This window comes from Heterocephalus glaber, unplaced genomic scaffold (genome assembly GCF_053883595.1).
Source record: "Heterocephalus glaber isolate CG9 unplaced genomic scaffold, H.glaber_assembly_v1.0 deba00001538, whole genome shotgun sequence".
Lineage (NCBI taxonomy): Eukaryota > Metazoa > Chordata > Mammalia > Rodentia > Bathyergidae > Heterocephalus > Heterocephalus glaber.
In genome coordinates, this window is record NW_028258333.1 from 27,027,599 (window position 1) to 27,049,015 (window position 21,417).

Here is a 21,417-nt window from a genome sequence, read left to right on the forward strand (position 1 = left end):
CTTCCTTCCAAAAGAACTTTTAACACATCTTCAAGTCCAAGCCTACTGGTAATGAGCTAGCTGAGCTTTTATTTGTCTGATAAACTTATTTTGCTTTATTTTTGAAAGAAATATTTATCTTATATAGTAGTTTAAGTTGTAAGCTTTATTTCAAGAACTTAAATGATATAATTCAATTTTCTTGCATAGACCTCCACTGGACTAATCTGCTCCATCCTGAAAACTATGCCCGTATTTGCAGCAAGGATAAGTATTCCTTGGTGTTCTCTGCACTAAAAGTAGCAAGAATGGTAAAACAGGCCAGTTTCTAGGAGGCATGGGACTCCTCTGATGGCAACTCTGACTGGAAGACTACCCAGGGTCTTGCCTGACTTTCTTTAGATCAGACCATCTAGGCTAATTCCACCCAAGCAACCTTTCCTCTCTCTTCCACTCCACATCAATCAGCATAGTCTGAAAAGTCTCCCAGATTCACTCAGTTCCCTCCCTATTTTCTCTCATACAAGTGAGTCCCTTAATAAAATTTTCCATGTTTAATTCATTGCTTATATCTGCTTTTAGAAAAACACAAACTAACATAAGCATTAGTTTGATTCAGTGTTTTAAATTTCAGATGTAGTATTTTTCATCTCTATATGTTCCACTGTCTTTTTTTTTTTTGTACCAGAAATTGAACTCAGAGCTTCATGCTTGCCAGGCAGGCACTGTGTCTCTGAGCTACATCCCTGCTTCCTCCATTGTCTTTTTTATCTTTTATTTCACTCCTCATTAGGTTCACATTTCCCTTTAAATCTATAAACATAACTATATTATCATTTAACTTCTTTGTCCACTACTTCCAATATCTATGCTACTTCTGAGCCTGTTTCTCCAGTTTATGAGTTATAGTTTCAAAGTTCTTGGGACATCTGGTAGCTTTTGATTGGATGCAGAATATTTTTAATATTACATTGTTGACTAGAAAACACGGGCTCTGCTCTGGCAAGTAGCCAAGCTTGTGTGTCAGCTTGAACCCGTCAAAATCTGTTTTTAAGATTTGCAAAGCAAGCCTAGAGTAACCTTTCCATCATGATAGTGTGGTCTCATTGTATTAAGGAATACCCTCTCTAGGAACTCCAGTGAATGACCTTGTCTCAAAAAGTAAGTAAATAAGTAAATAAATAAATAAATAAATAAATAAATAAAAGATCCAATCAGAAAATGGGCAACTGAAATTAATAGACTTCTCAGAAGTACAAATGACCAACAAATATAGGAGGGCCGGGGATTTAGCTCAGTAGTTCCGGCACCTGCGTCGCACGCGCAAGGTCCCGAACTCGATCCCCGATACCGGAAAAAAAAAAAAAAAAAAAAACCACATAAATATATGAAAAAAAAATGTTCAACATCTCTGATCATTAGAAAAATGCAAATTAAAATAACACTCAGATTCTCTCTTAGCCCAGAAAGAATAGCTATCATCAAGAAATCTAACTGAGGGGTGGGGAGAGAAAAGAAGGAAATAATGGAAACAAAGCTTTTGTAAGTAGGGAGGGGCGGAGGGGTGGAAGGGAGGGAAGGGGAATGGGAAAAAAATAAGAAACAAGACATATGGTGTACAGGTACAAATTCCCTATAATGAATGTGATCATAATGTATACCTAAACTCTACCAGTAAACTCAATGTATAAAAAAAAAATCTAATAACAAATGCTGGTAAAGCTGCAAGGAAAAAAGAACCCTTCTACAATGTTGGTGAGAATGTAAACTATCGTAATATAACCACTATGGAAATTAGTTTACAGAGTCCTCAAAAAATGAAAAGTAAAAATTCCATTTGAGCCAGCTATTCCCCTTCTAGGTATCACCCCAAAAGAGTTAAAGATGTTATACTACAAAGATACATACATACTCACATTCACAGCAGAACAACTCATAACAGTTAAATCTTAGAAGCAGTCTATATGTCCATCAACAGATGAATGGATAGAAAATGTGGTATTCATATCCAATAGAGCACTACTCTGTCATAAAGAAAGATTTGTGGAAAAATGGATGTACCTTTGAGTCATTTGTAGGAAAATGGATGTACCTTGAGACCATAAAGTTAAGTGAAATAAATCAGACACAAAAGCTTAAATATCACATGGTTTCCCTTACATGAGAAAATTAAAGTACAGTATAGATTAAAGAGAAAAGCAAAAGATAAATAATAGAAAACAAAGAGATAGATGTTTTGCAAAAGGGAAGGGACCAAGAGTTGGGGAGAGGGGAGAAGGAGATGAACAAAGAACTAAGACGCGTTATGAACATTTACCAACCCCTCACAATAAATGCCATCACTGTGTATTACAAATAATAACAATATGAATAATAAGAGTATTTAAGGAGCACTGATTATGTGGCAGGCATCACATTAAGTATATTATATAAGTAAGTTCATTTCATAAGCACATTGTGAGATAAATATTTTTGAAGGAAATTTAAACACAGGCTGAAAAACTTTCCTAGTTATTACAAAGTTAGTAAAAACCAGACCTAGAACAAGAACATCTTGTCCTATGGCCCAAATCCTTAATCACTATACAGTAAAACTTACTGTTTCTTTCTAGTTATATAAAACCTTCTTACAAAATATGACTTGGAAGATGGGGGAATAGGGAGAGTGTGGGATCCAGAATAGAGCAATTATTCTCAAGTGCCACATTCTCATGTTGGGAAGAGGGAGTAGGAAAACTTTTCCCACTGGCCTTTTGTAGCTAGGATATTAAAGAAAATAATAATATTCTCAGAATATTGTATTCTAATTTAGAGTTTAAAAGTATATATTCTAGGGCTTGAAATGTTCAAGTGGTAGAGTACTTGCCTTGCATGCACCCAGTCCTGAACTGAATCCCCAGTACCACCAAACCAAAAAAAGAGTATATTTTACAGAAAAAGTGCAGTGAACGGTAGTTTACTCACAAAATACTATTTACCATGAACAGCCAAAAAGTGATAGTTTTATAAATATTTACTGAAGAACAGGTAAGTGCTACAAAGTATTCTAAGAGCTGAAGATACAGTACAACATGTCAGATAAAGTCCTCACTATCCTGGAGCTCACATTTCTACATGAGAAAAATAATTAACAAAAATAAGCATCTAAATTATATATATAAAGTAACTTCAGAAAATGGAGAAATGCTAGAGAAAATGAAACAGGATATAACATAGAAAAAGGGAGCATAACAGTGCTACCTCAAACTGGCTAATCAGAAAGGAACTTACTGAAAATATGTGAGCAAAGACAGGAAAACCAACATCAGAAAACAGAAGAAAAACGTTTTCAGATAGACTCACAACATAAAATTTTGTACGAACTGCGTCAACAAAAATGAAGGCCAATATGATTGAAATGCAGTGAAAATGATAGCAGTTTAAGATGAAGTTAATTGATAGGGACTGAGTTTTACTTATTTGACTTTACTATTCTTCATTATATACTTTCAATCAGTTGAACATTCCCTTAATATTTTTAAACTATTGTTTCTATTTTTGTTTGACGTCCAATAGCCAAATACTCAATTCTACTAGATTCCTTTAATTCTGTTTAGTTATTTTCCAAGATGTGCATATATTATTCCAAAACAAATTGCTAAAGACCAAAAAACTTTATCATCCCACAGGGTTTTCCATTCAAAACAAAGCATCCAATCCAACTGATTTTAGTGAAATGACTCAATGTTTTAACATGCAGGCAGAAAACAAGAGTTATTTTGTTTATCTACAAAGTTGGTATCTATCCTCTACCACAGGAAATTCAGAGGGAATCTCATGGCAATAACTTAATAGCTTTTCCCTAGTGTGGTCTAGAGAAAAGGCAAAAACAACAAAGTTAATGAACTTTTAACAAGCATTTATAGGAATTCTTAAAGATGTTTTATAAATGTTTTGAAGGTGATTTCATAAATGTGGAACAGTTATAATTGTTTTCATCTAATTATCAACCTTGCAAAATTCTGCAAGAGAAAAATCTTTAGCCTAAATGACCACAAATGAGAATTCACAATCTAACATTAAATGAGAGCCAAAATGTATAATAGATACTGTGAACAGGAAGAAAAGGTACAAGGAGGAAGGGAAATGAGGGGCAGGGTAGAGGAAAGGGAAGAAGAGAAAGAAAAAAATGAGACAAGAATGAAAAAATGTAAACAAAGCTTTTGTAACTAGGGAGGGGAGGGGGTGAAAGGAAGGGAAAGGGTATGGGAAAAAACAAGAACCAAGATACATCATGTATAGGTACAAATTCCCAGTGATGTGATTATAATGTATACCCAAAATGTACCAATAAACTTAATGAAAAAAAAAAAAAAGATGTTACTAGATCTCAACTGCTATCCTTCATTCCAACTTGAGAGGCCAGTATGGCATAATTTAAGCACTGTTTTGTTTTATACTAAAATATAACATTATTCAAGAATTAAAAATAAAACATACCTAGTAACTAATATGTCTACCCCTCAATTTTGACTCACTTATGACAAAAACAACTGACAAGGAATTTTACATTCTTACGTGTTCAAAATTTTTTTGAAAAAGGAACAAAGAAAAAAGTGTTTCTTCCTTAATACTATTTCCTTTAAATTTTTCAAATGTTTTAATCCTATGAAGATGCAAATATCAACAGCACACAGGCCTGATTTTACATTTCTGAATGACCTAAACAGTATTTTATCCAAGCCAAAGCCCATTCAGATAATGCTTCTGGGACTGGAGGTATAGTTCTATAGTACAGCACATGTATAGCTGGTTCAAAGACTCGGGTTCCATATTTATTATGTGCATGTGTGCAAGCGCGCACACACAAACACTACTTGGTCATACATGTATCTTCTAAAACATGTATAGTTAGTCCAAATACATCAACAGTTCTCATACTGTTGTTTGTTTGTTTTGCTTTGTTTTTCTGGGGTTTTTTTCTTTGGAGGGGGCAGTGCTGAGGATTGATCCCAGGCCTTCACACATGCTAGGCAACAGCTCTACTACTGAGCTCTATTCCCAGCTCTCTCATACTGTTAAGTCTAATTTTCCTAATATATTTCCTTCACCAGGACACTTGCTTTCAGATTTGATCCCCAGCACCACAAGGAAGAAAGATTTCTGTAATAATGTGGTTCTGGACAGATATCAAACACAGCAAACACAGACATGGCACAATGTCTTTCCAATGGCTGCTCTAATATAAGGTGCTCAGCATTATCTCCCAATATGAAGAAACATAAAGCACATCATAATAAAATTTTTTAAAGTCCTTTTCAACCACAGCCTATAAAGGTACTCCAGCATTTTCTTCTATTAATGGTACAATTTTACCTTTCACATTTAGATCTTTAATCTCCCTAGACTCCATCTTTATATGTGGTATTAGATACAGATCCATTTTCCTCTATACAGTAATCCAGTTTTCACAATACAATAAACTGAGCAATTTGCCTTTTTCCCACTGCTTTGTGACAAAAAGATTTTCAACATCATTGAAAGCTAAATAGAGGAAGGGAAAAGGAGATTTAAAAGGTTATAAATAGAGGAAAGAAATAAGGAAAAAAAACCCAGGTACATATAGAAGTTGAAGAGCTTAGCAAAGGAAGGATAATGAATAAACGAAGTTATTATCAAGCTAACTGATAATTTAACTTATTTACTCAAGTATATAAGAAGTAAATAGCAAAGGATAACTAAAGAGTAATTTTTTAAATGCATATGCCCTCAAAACTGCTCAGGAAATGCTTAATTTATGTTACATAATATCATAAATTTCCAGAGATTAGACCATCTTCCAGTAACCAATAAACTGGATTATATTTCACTTAGCATTTACTCTTCTTTAAACAGAACAAAAATGAAAATAAAGCACAGACATTATAAGAATCCAGAAGACTATTTTCTAAACTTCATTTTCCCTGAAAATGGGAATTTTCAAGTCACTTTAAAACATCTTTATTAGTTTAGCACCTATATCAGATTTTTTAAACATGGATTTAGTTCTCTTTATCCCATTAATGACAAAAAAACAAAAATGTAAACTACTCTCCGTAAGAATACTGTAAAGCCATACCTTTTATTTTCAGCCAAATTGGCTCCTTCGTCCTTTAACTGTTTGCTTTTCTTGGAACAGCCTTCAAGGAGAATTTCTTTCCTACGTTTAATGGCATGAAGCCAGTTCCCGTCATCGTTCTCAACCACATCCTTCTCATCAGCAGCTTCAGCTTCAAATTGCTGTGAAGTGGCTCTTGAGACCTTCTCACCAATTTTCCTCTTCCACCCAAAGGAAGCCATTCTGGAAAATTATAAAGAAAGAGCTGGAAAATTCAAGTTGGCCTTTTACAAAAGTATAAATCAATGAACTAATAGGTGAGTAAGGAATAATAGATTACACTATCACCAGTTTTTAACCTCTACTTAATGGACCTTGGTGATTATCAAGTGCTGCTACATCACAAAGAAAGACACCTGGACATTACACATTACTGCATTTCCTGACAGGAGTAGCACACCACTCATAAAGTATCTTGCAAAAAGTAATCCTAAATGAGATCAGGCCTCTACCAGTTTACAAAAAATATTGGACACAGTTAAGCATGCTCAATAACACATCAGAGATGCAGGCAGCAGAAAACAGAAACTAAAGAAATAAACTGCTACAGAAAGAGGGGAGAGTGGGAAGAAAGGCAGAAACCTCTAGATTAAGAGATGTAAGAGACATACTAACCAAACACAATGTGTAGTTCTCTTTCAATCCCAATTCAAAAAACCCAGTGGTAAAGAAACATTTATGAAGAAGCAATTGCTATTTGACAATACTAAGGAATTACTGCTATATTTTAGGTGTGATCATAGAACTGTGACTATATTTATAAAAAAGAACCCTTATCTGAGACTTCAGTATTAGGGAACAGGAAAGAAATGGAGAGGGAGGAAAAAAAGGTAATGGGGTAGAAATGATCAAATATGACATATCCATGAATGAATATGCCACAATGAAATCCATTATTCTATACTATCAATATGCACTAATAAATAACTACTGCAAATACTAACTCATAAATCCTAAAAAAGACATTTATCTTTTAGAAACATACTGAAATATTTTATTATGAACTTATATTTAGGAATTGTTTCAAAGCTAGAGGAGTGGGGAGCACAGTAGAGGGGAAGATACAGATGAAATAGGATTGCATAGATAACTGATGAAATTGGGAGATGAGTACACACAATTCATTGTACTTCTCTCTCGCATGTGTTGAAATCTCCCATAATAATAAAGAAATACTTTAAAAGATGTAAACTTCGTGACTTAATTCACAGAACTAGTAGGTGAATCAAAAAATAAGAAATGGTAAACTGTGTGGTAAATCTGTACTAGTATACCAGAGTAAATAATAAAAAAGAAAGGGTAAGTGCCAAGGATTTAGCTCAGTGGTGCCATGCCAGCCTGGCAAGGACAAGGCCCTAAGTTTGAATCCCAATGCTGGAAAAAAAAAAAAAGTGGGACTGCATTTGGCTGGGGATGTAGCTCAGCGGCACAACACCTGCCTGGCAAGCACCAGGTCCTGAGTTTTATCTCTGGTACCAAAGAAAGGATAAGCGATAGAACAAAGTTAAACTGCTGGAAGTATTTAACTAATATTTATTTACAGAAGGGATTAACTGAGGGATCCAACAATTTATTAGGTGCACAGATGGGTTTCAGAATACCACAGCATGGTTAGAACTGCATATATATGTTTTATATTGTGTGCATTCTGGAGAGAATGTCTAAGCTTTCAGCCTATTCTTAAAGGAGTCTGTAACCACCGAGGAGAACATGGTGGACTGGCCAACCAGAGGGACAGAGAAAAAAAATGAACCAGAGGCCTTTCTGAAACTATCAAAGAATGAGGGTTATCAGTAAGGGAAGAAGAGAAATTAAATAGTTAAAAAGTTCTAACAAATATCTAGGTTTTGCGGTGCTTGTTTGTTTCTTGAGACTGGGTCTTGCTATGTAGTTCAGGCTGCCCTTGAACTCACTATGTAGCCCAGGCCTCTAACTCATGGCAATCCTCCTGCCTCAGCCTCCTAAATGCTGAGATGACACCACCACACCTAGCCTAGATATCAAGGTCTTTATCACTGACACACATGGCTGAAGTCAAAAACAAATAACCACTGGAAGGAAAGAGACCAAAAAAGTAAAAGTGGCTATGAGATCATTCACTGAAAATGGAAAACCCCAAAATAATAGTGAGATTTGGAGATTGAAGAATACTGTGCATCATGGGATCTAAATTCTAATGAATATGAGGAAGTACCAATGAATCATGGGAATCAAGAAACAGGCTAAATATGTCAAAGGTGTTGTCACCAGCCTGTGGCATTATGAGGAGGTGGTGAAACCTGTCAGAGATGGAACTGAATGAGAGGCAGTTAGGTCACTGGGAATGTGTCCTTAAAGAGGCTAATGGGATCATACTTTCTCTCTTTGCTTCCTGGCCACCATGAGGTAAGCAGGCTCCCCCGCTAAGCCTTCTGGCTACCATAATGTACTGCCTCATGACAGGCCCCAGAGCAGCTGACCCAACCATGGACCAAAATAAACTTTTCCTCCTTAAGAAAAAGATAAGAAAAGAAATATATAGTGTAATACAGTGAACCACATACTTTCCACAGGAGCTGTGATTTTTAGTAAGACCTGGAAAAATAACAGATTATAAATTGCACTAGGGAGTTAGTACAATGCAAACTCCCCAGACCTGTCATAATATGGGAGAATGAGTTTCCTCTGTTTGTAGATGGCTATATGTAACCTAAGGTAAACAGTATTAAGAAATGGGTAAAAATAGAACTGTGGCTAAAAGGACCACAAGTCCAGAAACACAGAGTGAAGATAATTTGGAAGAATGTATCATTACAAAAGCCTCCCAAAGTATCAGGGTAAGACAAGATAAGAAGATGTCTTGTATTTATTACTGTTCTCAGAATAATGACTAGATTTTGTGGCTTAAAGTTTCCACATGGAACTCTGTTTCTATATTAGCAGCCTGGGATACTGGGCAGTATAATAGCTCTATTAATAGAATCAGAACCCTGGTGTATTTACAGAAGGCAGATTACATCAGAAATCACTGGACACGTCTGTTGATTATTAGAAGCAGAGGTTAGTAGGGAGAGGAATAGAAAATGAGAGACCCACATATATTTTTTTAAAGTTAATAGGTTATTCAGACTCCCACTACCCCTGACTATCTTGCAACCCAAACCACTGTTGTAAATGCTGAAGACATGGTTACCAACCACTTATGAAATATCCACACGCTGTTGCTTCAGACGTAGCCTTACTTCCCCCATCCTCTGGCCCCCAAAATTCCTTAAGACCACACTGTAGAGGGCAGGACAGTACGAAGCTATATGGGTACACCAGGCCTGACCACACAAGAAATTGACAAGTTTCACTTTAAAGAGAAGGTTAAGAATAGATTCCTTGCAGACAAAACAGAAGTTAATAGTTAATACAGGTTGAAAAGTATAGGACAGTTCAAGGGTGTAGGGAAATAAAAGTGGGAGGTTTCATGCCTGAAAGCCACATATTTCTCAGGGAAATAGAAAGTAGTTATCTGTTCTAAGTAAAGGAAAAATAAATGGACCTGAACACTTGAGAAAAATAAAAGATCTTAAATAGTCATCATAGAGATTAGGAAAGATGCAACAATAAGGGATGAATAGAGACTGCAAACAGTATCAAGGGCCTACTGAGGTTAAAAGCATGAATCTGTTACCAACGCCATTAACAGTTTTATATTCAAAACTGTCTGGAGAGAGTACAGTCAATTATAATACAGGATAAGTAATACAAGAGAGTAATCAAAGGATGCTATGTCTCAGAAAGGACACTTTAGGCTTTATAGAGGACTTAAGTTTTAGTGAATAAAAGTAGATGGGGCTTAAAATGAGGGGTGAGTCCTAGAACATATACAAAGGAAAGTGCTGAGCTGATAGCTTAAATGGTACGGGGTGGGGGAGGTAACTATTAAGAGTTGAGGAGTCTCTTGGGACTGGGGATTTAGCTCAGTGATTTCGCTGCCTGCTGCACAAGCTCAAGGACCCGAGTTCAATCCCCGGTACCAAAAAAAAAAAATCAAAAAAGAGTTGAGGGGTCTCTTATGTGGTTAAAATGCTCTTTACCTGTTGTGACAGTGAGACAGCTCTGCAAACACCCTAAGAGAGTAGGAATTATACACTTTAAAAGAGTGCATTCTATGACACGTCAACTGTATTTCAATAAAGCTGAGTTTTTCAAAAAAGATAAATAGTATGAGTTTATTGTTCCTCTAAGGTTATCTGAACATAAAATTAAAACTTCTTATGAAGGAGGCTTTCTTAAATCTATAATTAGATGCAAGATGCCAACATCCCAGCCTCAATTTTTCACCGGGATCAGAAAACATATCACAATCATACAGGTTTAATGCTAAACTCGTGAAACCAAACAAATTCAACACTTTCTACACAATTATATTTAATAAGTTCTGCAAAACTTCTAAAACAGTGTCACTGTATTCCAAATTCTCGTACTGGTACATTAATCTCTACAGCAGATAAATCGATGGTTGACATTTTACCCGGCAACAAGCTGTCTTGAGCTTTTAGCAGAGTAAAATGCCTTGCTTGTCTCGACTCGGTCTGAGAATGCAACATCCAAGACGAAAAACCACTGCATGGACATAAGAAATCACAACAGCATCCTTCTAGGTAAAGAGATGATTCAGAGGTGAAGAATTCAAGACAAGATTTACCCAGAAATGCCACCGCATGAGAGAAACCGGTATTAGCGACTTTCTCTTCATCAGCCAATAATAAAAGTGTTCGTCAAGACAAAGCTCATAAAGGCTGCCCTGGACGTCACCTGCGAGTTCAGCACAGCGGCTCTCGGCCCGACCACCTTACAGGCCGGCGCACAGCAAACTCGGCTCCGCTCTCGGCCCGCTACCGAAATCTCAGAGCGGGGGCCAGAAAAGCGCCAGGCGGTGAGGCAAGGGTGAGCCCGACCGCAAGCTCGCCTGCCCCTAGAGACCAACCTCAGTGCCGGTTTGGTCAGGCCTCCGTCGAGCCTCGGACTTCGCTCCTTGTTCTCCTTTCCCTCCTCTTCCTCTGGCTTCCACCTGATAATCCCTGGCTCAGTGTTTACATTCCGCTTGCCCTTTGATCACCGGAAGCGGAAATTGTCACTCCTGATTTAATAGGGTACCATCCTGTCTTTGCTCCCGGTCTCCTAAGAAGCAAGCTGAACCACCCTGGAGGCATCGGAATAGTCCAGAGGAAGTGGGCAGAAGAAAGGATTTTTGCCGTGGATTTAGCTCTGTGGTGCCGCCACCTGCCTCGCGAGCGCAAGGTTCCGAGTTCGATCCCCGATACCAAAAAAAAAAAAAAAAAAAACAAAAAAATCAACTAAAAAGAAGGATTGTTAAATGGTCCTCATCTGACAGTGCCTTCTCCAGGACCACAAATCCCAGAAGTCATTTCGGTGCCTGACCGCATTACCTTCTGGGATTTGTAGTCACGGCTCTCGGCCGGGAGTGCGCTCTAGCGGCCACCGGGTGTGTACTGCGCCCGGGCGCTGCGGCAGTGCGGGAAAGTGCGGCTGCGCGGATTGGAGAACTGTCCGGGCTACAGTGGGGCGTTAGACCTCAGGTAAAACGAGGTGCGATGGTGGTGATTTTGAGGGGCGTTCAAAGGATTAACAAGTACCAAATACTGTAGTGCTGCTCTAAAGGGATTTACCGTTTAGCCCACGAGGCCAACCAGACGCACACAGTTAAAACTGGATTGAGAAAGGTTCAAAACAGGCTGATAGGAAAAGTCATGACTGAACTGTTGGCTTCAGGTAGGAATTAACCAATAAATTGGACCCAAAAGAGAAAATTACTACCTGAAAGTAGCCGTAGGTCATATCTTCAAAATAAGTGGGCGGGGCTGGAGATTTAGCTCAGTGGTTCCGCTGCCTGCCTTGCAAGCTCAAGGACCTGAGTTCGATCCCCGGTACCGAAAAGTAAATAACTAAGTGGGCAAATTTTAACACAGGTATGTATTTAGGAAGTAGAAAAATTAGCATGTTTACTCATTCGTATAGCTATATTGTGCAAGGGGAAGACCCGTGTTTGGAGAGCAGGCTTTCTCACCCTCAGTACTACAATGCAGATGAACGTTTGGAACTCCATAGTTCTTTGCTGGGCAAAAGGGTTGTCCTGCAGGGTGAGCACCAATACAGTGTCCTTATGAAGTACTTCTGCTGCATACTGAAGTATGATGTCTCAAAGAAAAGCACCTGGGAGACTCCGTAACAAACTGAAGTAGATGCTTTTTTATAGAACACTTTATTTAGGATGAAATAGTTATTCAGACTTGAGCATTAGGCCTTTTCTTGAAACGGAGTAAAAAGAGACAGTTACTTCAAGAAAACAATTGACAGTGTTTGTTATCAAGATAAAACTCAAGATTTTAAGATTATGATTCTGGAAAAATTGTATTCACCATAATGATATTGACAGCAGATGTAATGTTGACTATCAGATGTGATTTGTATTCATAGTCTGATTAAACCTGCATTTTTAAGTGAACCAGTTTTGGGGGTTTTTTTGTAATTTTGTAATTTTGTTTGGGTTTTTTTGTTGTTGTTGACACAGGGGCTCGCTAAGTAGCTCAGGCTGGCCTTGAACTATGTACCCAAGCTGGCCACCAACTAGCAGCAAACCTGCCTCAGCCTCCCCTGCTTGGGATAACAGGCGTGGACCACCACACCCAGGTCGGTGAACTAGTAACTTCAAAATGACCAGGGCGTGATTGTGGGAGCCAGGATCCATTGATCCCTACTCCTGACATTCATCCTCTTGTGAAGTTGCTGCCTACGTTATACCAGACTGTCTCCTTATCTATGCAACAGGATAGAAGTGGACTGACTTCTCATAATAATTATAAAAGGCACCAAGGTGGTGACAATGTTTAATAACCTGGGTAGAGGTCTACATAGGCCATGTAACCCTGCACTGTTAAAAATTCAGAGCCAAACACTGTACTTAGAATTTGTGCACTTTTCTGTAGGTAGCGTTTTCATGGCGACCACACATCCGCATAAAGTGAGTAACTGTTGCTTAAGGCTGTGTCCCTTTTCTAGGGGTCTTACCTAAATCTCTCAAGTAATTTAAACTTGATCCCCTCTACTCCATTAAAAGTTTCCTCCACGAAGTTTTTACACTTCACCCATCACTTTCCCTTATGTGATCACAGATTAACCTTTGGTTCTATTTAATACATTTCCTATGCTGCCCTTTTAGTGATACGGATAGAGAAAGGTTTTAAAGTAAGTTTAGTAGATTAGCTATTAAAGTAGTTGTGGAAGCAAAATAGGTAGTTATCCCTTTTGCTTTTGTTGTTTAAAGTGAAGATTATATAAGCTCCTTTGATCTGTAACTCCACTATAGGTAACATCTTAGTTCTGAAGAACAAAGTGGCAATCCCTGAACAATCCTGTGATGTAACTGTCATGTGTTTAGGACTGTAATCAGTGACAGAAACCACCTGTGTTTAACTATTGAGCCAAAATTGCAACTTTAATTAACAAAGACCACTAGGGATGAGATAAATGACTAACAAAAGTATAAAAGGTTACTAACAAAGATGGCGATGTGGTGGTCCCGCCTGCTTGCAAGTAAAACTTTTATTATTTTACCCAAATTCTGTGTCTCTGCATTTCTTTCCGTGATTTTCCAGAACACCATGAACATCTCCCAAGTTGCTAAAAATTTTCTAAATTTATCAGTAAACATTTGTTGGCATTTACAATGAATAGAAGTTTATTCTTTTACAATAAATAGAACAGTTCAAGAGTTTTCTTTTAAACAAGACTATTTCTTGTACAGTTTTTAAACTTAGAATGCAATGATATCACAAAATCCCTGCACAATAATGGTGTATGGATAAGATTTAGTACTAAATCCTAACAGCAGTGGTGTAGTGCTTAGCATAGAGTTGGATTGGGATCTCCCTGGAGAATTGGTGGAAACACTTCTGGGTGTGTATGGGTGGAGCCATGGGGCATGGTGTTGGGGTCTATAGCTGGTCCCTACTTCCTCTCTGCACTACTTGCTTCTGCTTTGAAGCCACCCTGAACTGAGCAGCCTTACTCCTCCACACTCACCACGTTTCTGCCTTGTAACCAACAGACCTTTGACTGAATCCTCTGAAACCATGAACTAAATTAAACCTTTATGTTCTGGGTGTGGAGTATTTTGTCCCAGTGAAAGGAAAGTGACTGATACAAGCAGGATTCTAACCAAATCCAGTGTTAGCTATTAATAAACAGTACCAACATTTTAGCCTTGATAGTACCTATCAGTATCTTGTTTAGATGCTTGATTTCTAGATGAAATTAAGACTAATTTAGTTGAGAAAAAAACCACAATATTTTGAGTACTAAAATTTGGTCATGCACTATATTTTATGTTTAGGTACATTGTTAAAAAAGGTAAACATATATTTAGCCATGGCCAACCCCCTCTCCAGGTGCCATTTAGTTTTCCCAGAGTTAAACAAAAAAAGCTATTACAACAAATGAGAAATGAAGTTTTTATTATGTTGTCTTTCTAAATTAAGGTACTTAAAATTGTATACTCATCAAAACATACATAAACCATAATGATTGATTTCTACTCTATCACCAATTTACAGTTTCACTGTATGTGGAATCTCATCTTGTCAGGAGAACTCACCATGAAAGTGAGATTTATATTTTGGGGGAGAATTAGAGAAGTTAAGAAAAAAATTTTTAGACACCACACATTTTTCTTTCATTCCAAAGGTGTCACTTGGAACACAGATGCATGGAGCCACATCTAGCCACAGCCCACAATGCATTAATTGTGAAAAGTATCACCACAAAATCAAAAGCAGCACAACTAGTGGGGGGTGGGGTAGGGGGTAAGGGAAGGATTTCATATAAAATTATCTAAAACTCTGAAAAAACTACAAAAGCATTTTTTAAAAAAATATAATCAAAGTAAAAGCAATGATGTTTCAGTGAAATTATTTTAAATTAGATATGATATATTAAACTCCCATATACCCCAACCTGGTAGAAAAATTCCTCTCCATGAGAAATCAATTTTAATGGCAAAATTTTTACATTTCAGTAAAATCTGTTATATTTAAAACTATGTATACAGTACATTTCTGGCAAAAACCTTATACATCTTTCAGTTGTCAAGACAAAGTAAAAATATGGTTGCATAATATCACAAAAAATATAAATTGCTGAAAAAGATAATAAAAAAGATTAAAAATCATTGTATTGATTCCCCTTACATCTTCAGTATTAGTAAGAATTTGCAAATTACAATTTGTGAAAATTCTGTTGCAACCTTGACATACTTGACCAAAAGTTGTCATTTCAAATATCCTAGCTTAAAAAAGAATTTACTGCAAGTCTGCAATTATCATACTGTTTGTACAAGTGCAATATTTGAATACTTTCAAAATAAAACAGTAACTAAAAACAATCACAATAACTTATAAAAGAAGCAAAGTTTAAAAAATTAACAATTTTAGAGGGTCCTAGTTAATTGGTTCTTTTGTCCAACCCCACAGAACAGTTCATAGAGACAGTTATTTAGTTCTATGTACAGATCTTTAACTTTAAAAATACAGTCTTCTGTTCTTGACAACAGAACAACATAATGCTGCATTTAGAGAGCCTAAATGAAACCAATATCCCCATCGGGGGAGCCACACAGTTATACAGTCTTCTGCTCATATGTAAATGGAACATCTGCTACTTTATACATCATTCGGATCTAAAGTTCAATAGAACAAACCCTGGACAAAAAGTCAAAATTTTTGTGTTAGATTCAGTGCATGAGTATAGAGGTACTGGAGTCACCATAAACTTGAGTAACCATTTATGCAAGCTACCATGACAGCTACCATTATCTGGTTACCTAAATGCTCCCTGTATTTGACAAGACATCCTATCACAATTAAAATAAAAAGATAGATCTTTTGCAACACACACCAAAAAAATAAAAAAAATTTTTTTTCTGTTCTGGGAATAAAACCCAGGGCCTTGTGTACGGTAGGCAAGCATAGAGCTACATACCCAACTCCAATTTCTTTAAGTTAAAATAACAGGCAGCCAGAAGTGGTGGCACATGCCAGTAATCCCAGCACTTGTGAAGCTGAGGCAGGAGGATTGCTACAAGTTCAAGGCCGGCCTGGACTACATTCAGTTCAAGGCCAGCCTGAACCACATACTGAGACCCTGTCTCAAATTTAAAAAAAAAATAATATTAGGCAAATGTGGACGATACAATATTTATTTATCAGCATACACATGATATCAATTTTATCTGAGGTGACTTTAAAAATCTTCATTTATACTTATGTGATTTTATTACTAAGAGTTAAAAAAAAATATGTAAGAGATCTTAAATATCTTTACAGAGTTCCCATAATGCTAATTTTTTAAAATAATTAAAACACAAAACAAATTTGGCCGTTCAGAAGAACTGATTTGTTCTACATTTTACCAAAATAATATTAATATTATATCTGACTGACTAAAGATATATAACAAAAGCCAATGTGTAAACTTTAATTGGATCCTGGACTGAAATAATCGGTTATAAAAGCAATTTGGATAAATGGGGAAATCTAAATACAGAATGAGTATCAGATAATTGGAAGTTACTAAATTTATAATGGACTTACGGTAGTTTTCTTAGGAGACTCATTACTTTTAGGAGACACTCTAAGCAGTTAGGGATGATAAATATGCCTAACATCTTAAGTAGTTCAGAAAATATATATATATACACACAAATGTATATGTGTAACTACACATCTTTATATATATCTGGTACAGAAAGCAAATATGGCAAAATGTTAAAGAAATCTAATAGATACACATAGGATTACTCTACAGTCTTTCAATTTTTCTTTTTAAAAAAAATTCATAATGGGGATGGAGTTCCAGCTAAGCATTTAAAGTTGTTGAGACATGTTCTTTCTATGCACTGACTCAATTTAAAAGCTCCATCATCAAAAGACTAGAGATGCTTGCATACATTCAATACTGGCTGATATCATAAGCCAGGAGAATTTGTGAAATTAGCAAAACATGACTTATATACATTATATGCAACTCAGCTCTTGAAATAGAACACTTTACAGAGTATAGGGGGACAAATTGTGAGATAAATTTAGTGTGGAGATTATGTGAACATACATATTCTGTGTTTTTGGACTTACCAAGCTAAAGAAAAAAAATTTAAATTGAGTCTAATATCTGTTACAACTTACCATAGAGGATGGAATTTTAAGAGGAGGACATCAAAGAAGTTATCCAGACTGTTACTATTATTGGAAAATACTAGCTATTTAAAACTCAATAAGCCCAGAAGACACTACCTATAAAGGTCTATGGGAATTCTGGGCAAGTATTTATTGAGTAAATTTACAAAGCAAATATTGAACACATCAACATGTATGAAGGCCTTTACGGTAAATTAATATTCTACAAAGCCCTGTATACACTAAATATAAAATAGCCGAAAATCAAGAGAGCCTGAGAGACCTAATTCATTGTGTTTATATTATATTATGCTATATGCTTATTGAATAACAACAAAATGATCTTAATTTATTTCTGCACACCAGGCTTTTAATTATTGTGTTTCAATTCCTGTGCAAATTGCATTCCAAAAGGCCATCCTTAGCTATAATTATATATATATCTATAACTTGATTACACATGTAAGCATTTGGCTATTATTTATTATGCATGCTTATTGCTATCAAAGAAATAAGCAAAGTTTCAGGTTTACTGTGCAAGAATTTTAATTAGATTTGCACACATTTCAAAAAATTCTATTGTGTGACTTCCGGGCCTTGGAGTTAGGTCAACAGGAGAAGAATCAAGTGAGGTTACAGATGAGGTAAGAGACGCTTCTGAGGATCTTCCTTGAGCCTCAGTATCTGAGTCATTCCTTTGGCAAGATCGATAGTTGCTAATTGATCCGGATCTCTGTGGAGTAGCGGTCCCTGATTTGGCTTCTGTAATTTCATCTGGACAAAAAGAATTTCAATTTATTGTAATCTATGACTTCCTCACAATTTTTTCACAATACGGAGATTGTTTCTTTAGGGGAGACTACTGACCAGCTATCCAAAATATTTATCTTCTCAAATGAAACCATGTGCCTGTGTTAAAGCACTCACCACTTTAACACACAGCACATATTCTTCCAATGGGTAATCAAGGTTAGATACAGAGTCCAGCTATTCATCCATCTTGCAATCAAAGATTAAGAGCCCAGTAAGCTACTAAGCCTGAGTTTAATAAACATTCTATAGCCATAAAAATTAATCATTTCATATTAAAGTCATACAATCAATTCACCTGAAATATGGAAAGTGTCATGGAAATTATTATCATCCAAGCTTATTTTATTGATAATGAAAGAACCCAGAGAAGTTAAATGACTTATCTATGGAAACAAACAGAAAGGTAAAGGTAAATCTAGAACCCAAGATTCTTAACCTCTTCTTAGTGGTTTTCACTCTCCACTTTCACATCATATTTCATTTAAGAGCTCATAAAGGACAACAATTCCAATAAACAAAATCAAAGAATAACCGTCAAGAACAAAATACAGGGCTGGGGATTTAGCTCAGTGGTTCCACCGCCTGCCTCGCAAGCTGAGGACCTGGGTTCGATCCCCAGTACCAAAAAATAAATAAATAAATAAATAAATAAAAGAACAAAATACAAAAAAATCAAATGGTCATTCAATTGGTAAACCCAGGTGCCAATAAATCTAATACTGCAAATTTAATCCAAATACAATGAGAAAAAACTCATGCTCTCAAATTGTATTAGTATGTTTTAGCAGATACACAGTATCCTAACATAAAAATAACCAGACATTCACATTTGGTCAGCATATCACAGCTTAAATCTGTCTTTCTGATAACATCTAAGTACTATCTTTAAATTTGTGAAAAGGAGGCAGCAAACATTTTTTTTTGGTACCGTGGATCGAACTCGGGACCTTGTGCTTGCAAAGCAGGCTGTGGAACCACTGAGCTAAATCCCCAGCCCCAAATTTGTGAAAAGGAAAAAAAATTCATATATGAACCTTAGTTATATAATTCTGCATGATCTTCCATAAACAATGATGGCACCATATCTTAACTCATTTAGCCAATGAAAAATGTGGCCAAAACCTTGTACCTATTGTAAAATTAGTCATAAATAAAAACATAAACATAGGGCCGGGGATTTAGCTTAGCGGTTTTGCCGCCTGCTGTGCAAGCCAAAGAACCCAAGTTCGATCCCTGGTACCAAAAAAAAAAAAAAAAAAAAAAAAAACATAAACATCAACATTTATTTCTTTTTTTTTTTTTGGTACCAGGGATCAAACTCAGGACCTTGCACTTACGAGGCAGGCGCTGGAACCACTGAGCTAAATCCCCGGCCCTCAACATTTATTTCTAATTAAAACATTTTACCTTACCAAAATGAACCACACAAAAGCATAGAAATGTAGCATAAAACTATCACTTTAGTACCAACTATATCTTGTCTTTAAGGATTTTAAGACAGTAATATTAAAAGGCCAACATGTGATACGGTTATAAGAATAATATTTACAAATGTTAGTATCGCAAAGGCACAAAAAGTCACATTTCCTATTCCTTTGCTATTCAATTATTATGAAGAAGTCAAGCGACTTCAAAAGAATCAAAGACTAACAAGCCATGTTTAGTGACAAGGTCTGATGATGTACATACCATCAATACTACGGAAATCCAGTAAGTAAGTCCTGCTATCCACTTGGTACAACTGTAGACTCATTTTGGAGTATGTGCTGGTCACAGGATTCTTCCTTCGCACACGCAAATAATACGGGTTTACAACCTAGCATATGATATGCACAAAAACAAAGCCAAATCAGTTATTTTATAAAAATTTTACAGATTACAGGTTTGGCAAATGTGTTAATGTTCAGAATACTCTGTGTTACCTTCCATTCATAGTCCAGCTGTTTAATTGCTCTACATACTTCTGCCATGATGTCATTTGGTCGACTTTGACTTCTAATTCCCAAATGCCATTTTGCTTTCCTTACACCTTGGTGCTTGGATTTCTGTGGATTTAATTCATCAAGGGTATGGCGTGTTCTTGGCATTTCAGCAACCAAGAATGGTACTCTTTCAGGATGGGGGCGAGTTAAATGATGATCATCAAGAAAAGAATCAGGTGGGCTTGTTGCCAAGTAGAAATCTTTGGCTTCATTCATTATTCTCCTGTTATCTATTATGAGGTGGTAGGCAACTGCCAAAGGGTCCTGGTGATTTCTGTTATAAAGGCAGCTGAGAACCTCCTCTTCTGAACATTCAAATTTTTCACACACTTCTTTTAAGGCTTCATCATCAATCATGGTTGAGCTATATGATGGATCCTCAGGAAAGAGATATTTTGGAAGGTCCTGTTTAAACCATTCATGTTCCCTGAGAGAAAACGGTTAGGTCAGGAGAATTTTAAGCAAAATAAGGACTGAAAGTAACAAATTTGAGGAATATCAGACACTATATTTATACCCATACTGTCTTATTACTATCATTTTTCAAAGATTTTCCTCTTTTACCCATACTTCATTGTATATACTGAAAATGCTCCAGCTTCCCTCTGATTTTAAGGACTGATGTAGAAAAGGCTACATTTATATTTAAAGTTTTGGAATACATGACATTGACAAAGTACAGTTTATTTCTAGCTCAGGAAAAAAAAAAGCATACTGTGTAGTTTCAGTTCTTTTTTTTTGGTACCAGGGATCAAACTTGGGACCTTGCGTTCGCGAGGCAGGTGGTGGCACCACTGAGCTAAATCAGCTAAATCAGCCCATCAGTGCTTTTGAAATATGAAGAGCATCACTTCTCGAGCCTTTTGGCTAAGATCAAGTGATATAACATTAAGTGAAAAGAATCCAATAACAATAAAAACTAAACAAATAGCATTCACTGAGTCCTCTTAGGATTGATGTTAAATAATTTATATATATTTTTTTCCCTCTTCCTTAAAAAAATTCATAGAAGATAATAACATCCCCATGTTTTAAACAAAGGAACTGAGGTTCAAACAAATCAAGGAGCTTTCCCAGGGTCACAAAGTAAGAGGCAGAGCGAGGATTTGCAATCTAGTTCTGTGTGGCTCAAAGGTCACGTTCTGATTTCCTTTTCCAATTCCCTAACTTCAGAAATAAAAGGTTGTGTTTGACTTGAGCAATGTCAAAAACAAAATCAAGAGAGGAAACCCAAAAGAGCAATGACTACTTTTTCTCTTGTTGGCATTTTTCTAAGTCTTTTCCAATT

General features: G+C 36.4%; 2 protein-coding genes across 6 annotated transcripts in view; both read right to left on the reverse strand.

The window, feature by feature from the left end:
• Positions 1-11,476, reverse strand: part of Ttc33 (tetratricopeptide repeat domain 33) — a 52,934-nt gene extending 41,458 nt beyond the window's left edge. The window contains exons 1-2 of one of the 3 annotated variants that reach the window (XM_004848582.4): positions 11,073-11,476; positions 6,077-6,298 (exon numbers count right to left, since the gene is read on the reverse strand). In XM_004848582.4, coding sequence (XP_004848639.1) covers positions 6,077-6,297 — 221 coding nt within the window. In that variant the 5' untranslated portion in view covers position 6,298; positions 11,073-11,476. Of the gene's footprint in view, positions 1-6,076; positions 6,299-10,790 lie in introns of all 3 variants that reach the window. The other 2 variants (XM_021261466.2, XM_021261467.2) reach the window with 2 other exon arrangements.
• A 3,126-nt stretch (positions 11,477-14,602) lies between these two features.
• The window catches only part of Prkaa1 (protein kinase AMP-activated catalytic subunit alpha 1), a 31,499-nt gene continuing 24,684 nt past the window's right edge, over positions 14,603-21,417 (reverse strand). For all 3 annotated transcript variants that reach the window (XM_004848581.4, XM_087189339.1, XM_087189338.1), the window contains 3 exons: positions 20,070-20,556; positions 19,837-19,963; positions 14,603-18,108 (listed from right to left, as the gene is read on the reverse strand). In XM_004848581.4, coding sequence (XP_004848638.1) covers positions 17,864-18,108; positions 19,837-19,963; positions 20,070-20,556 — 859 coding nt within the window. In that variant the 3' untranslated portion in view covers positions 14,603-17,863. The remainder of the gene's footprint in view (positions 18,109-19,836; positions 19,964-20,069; positions 20,557-21,417) is intronic.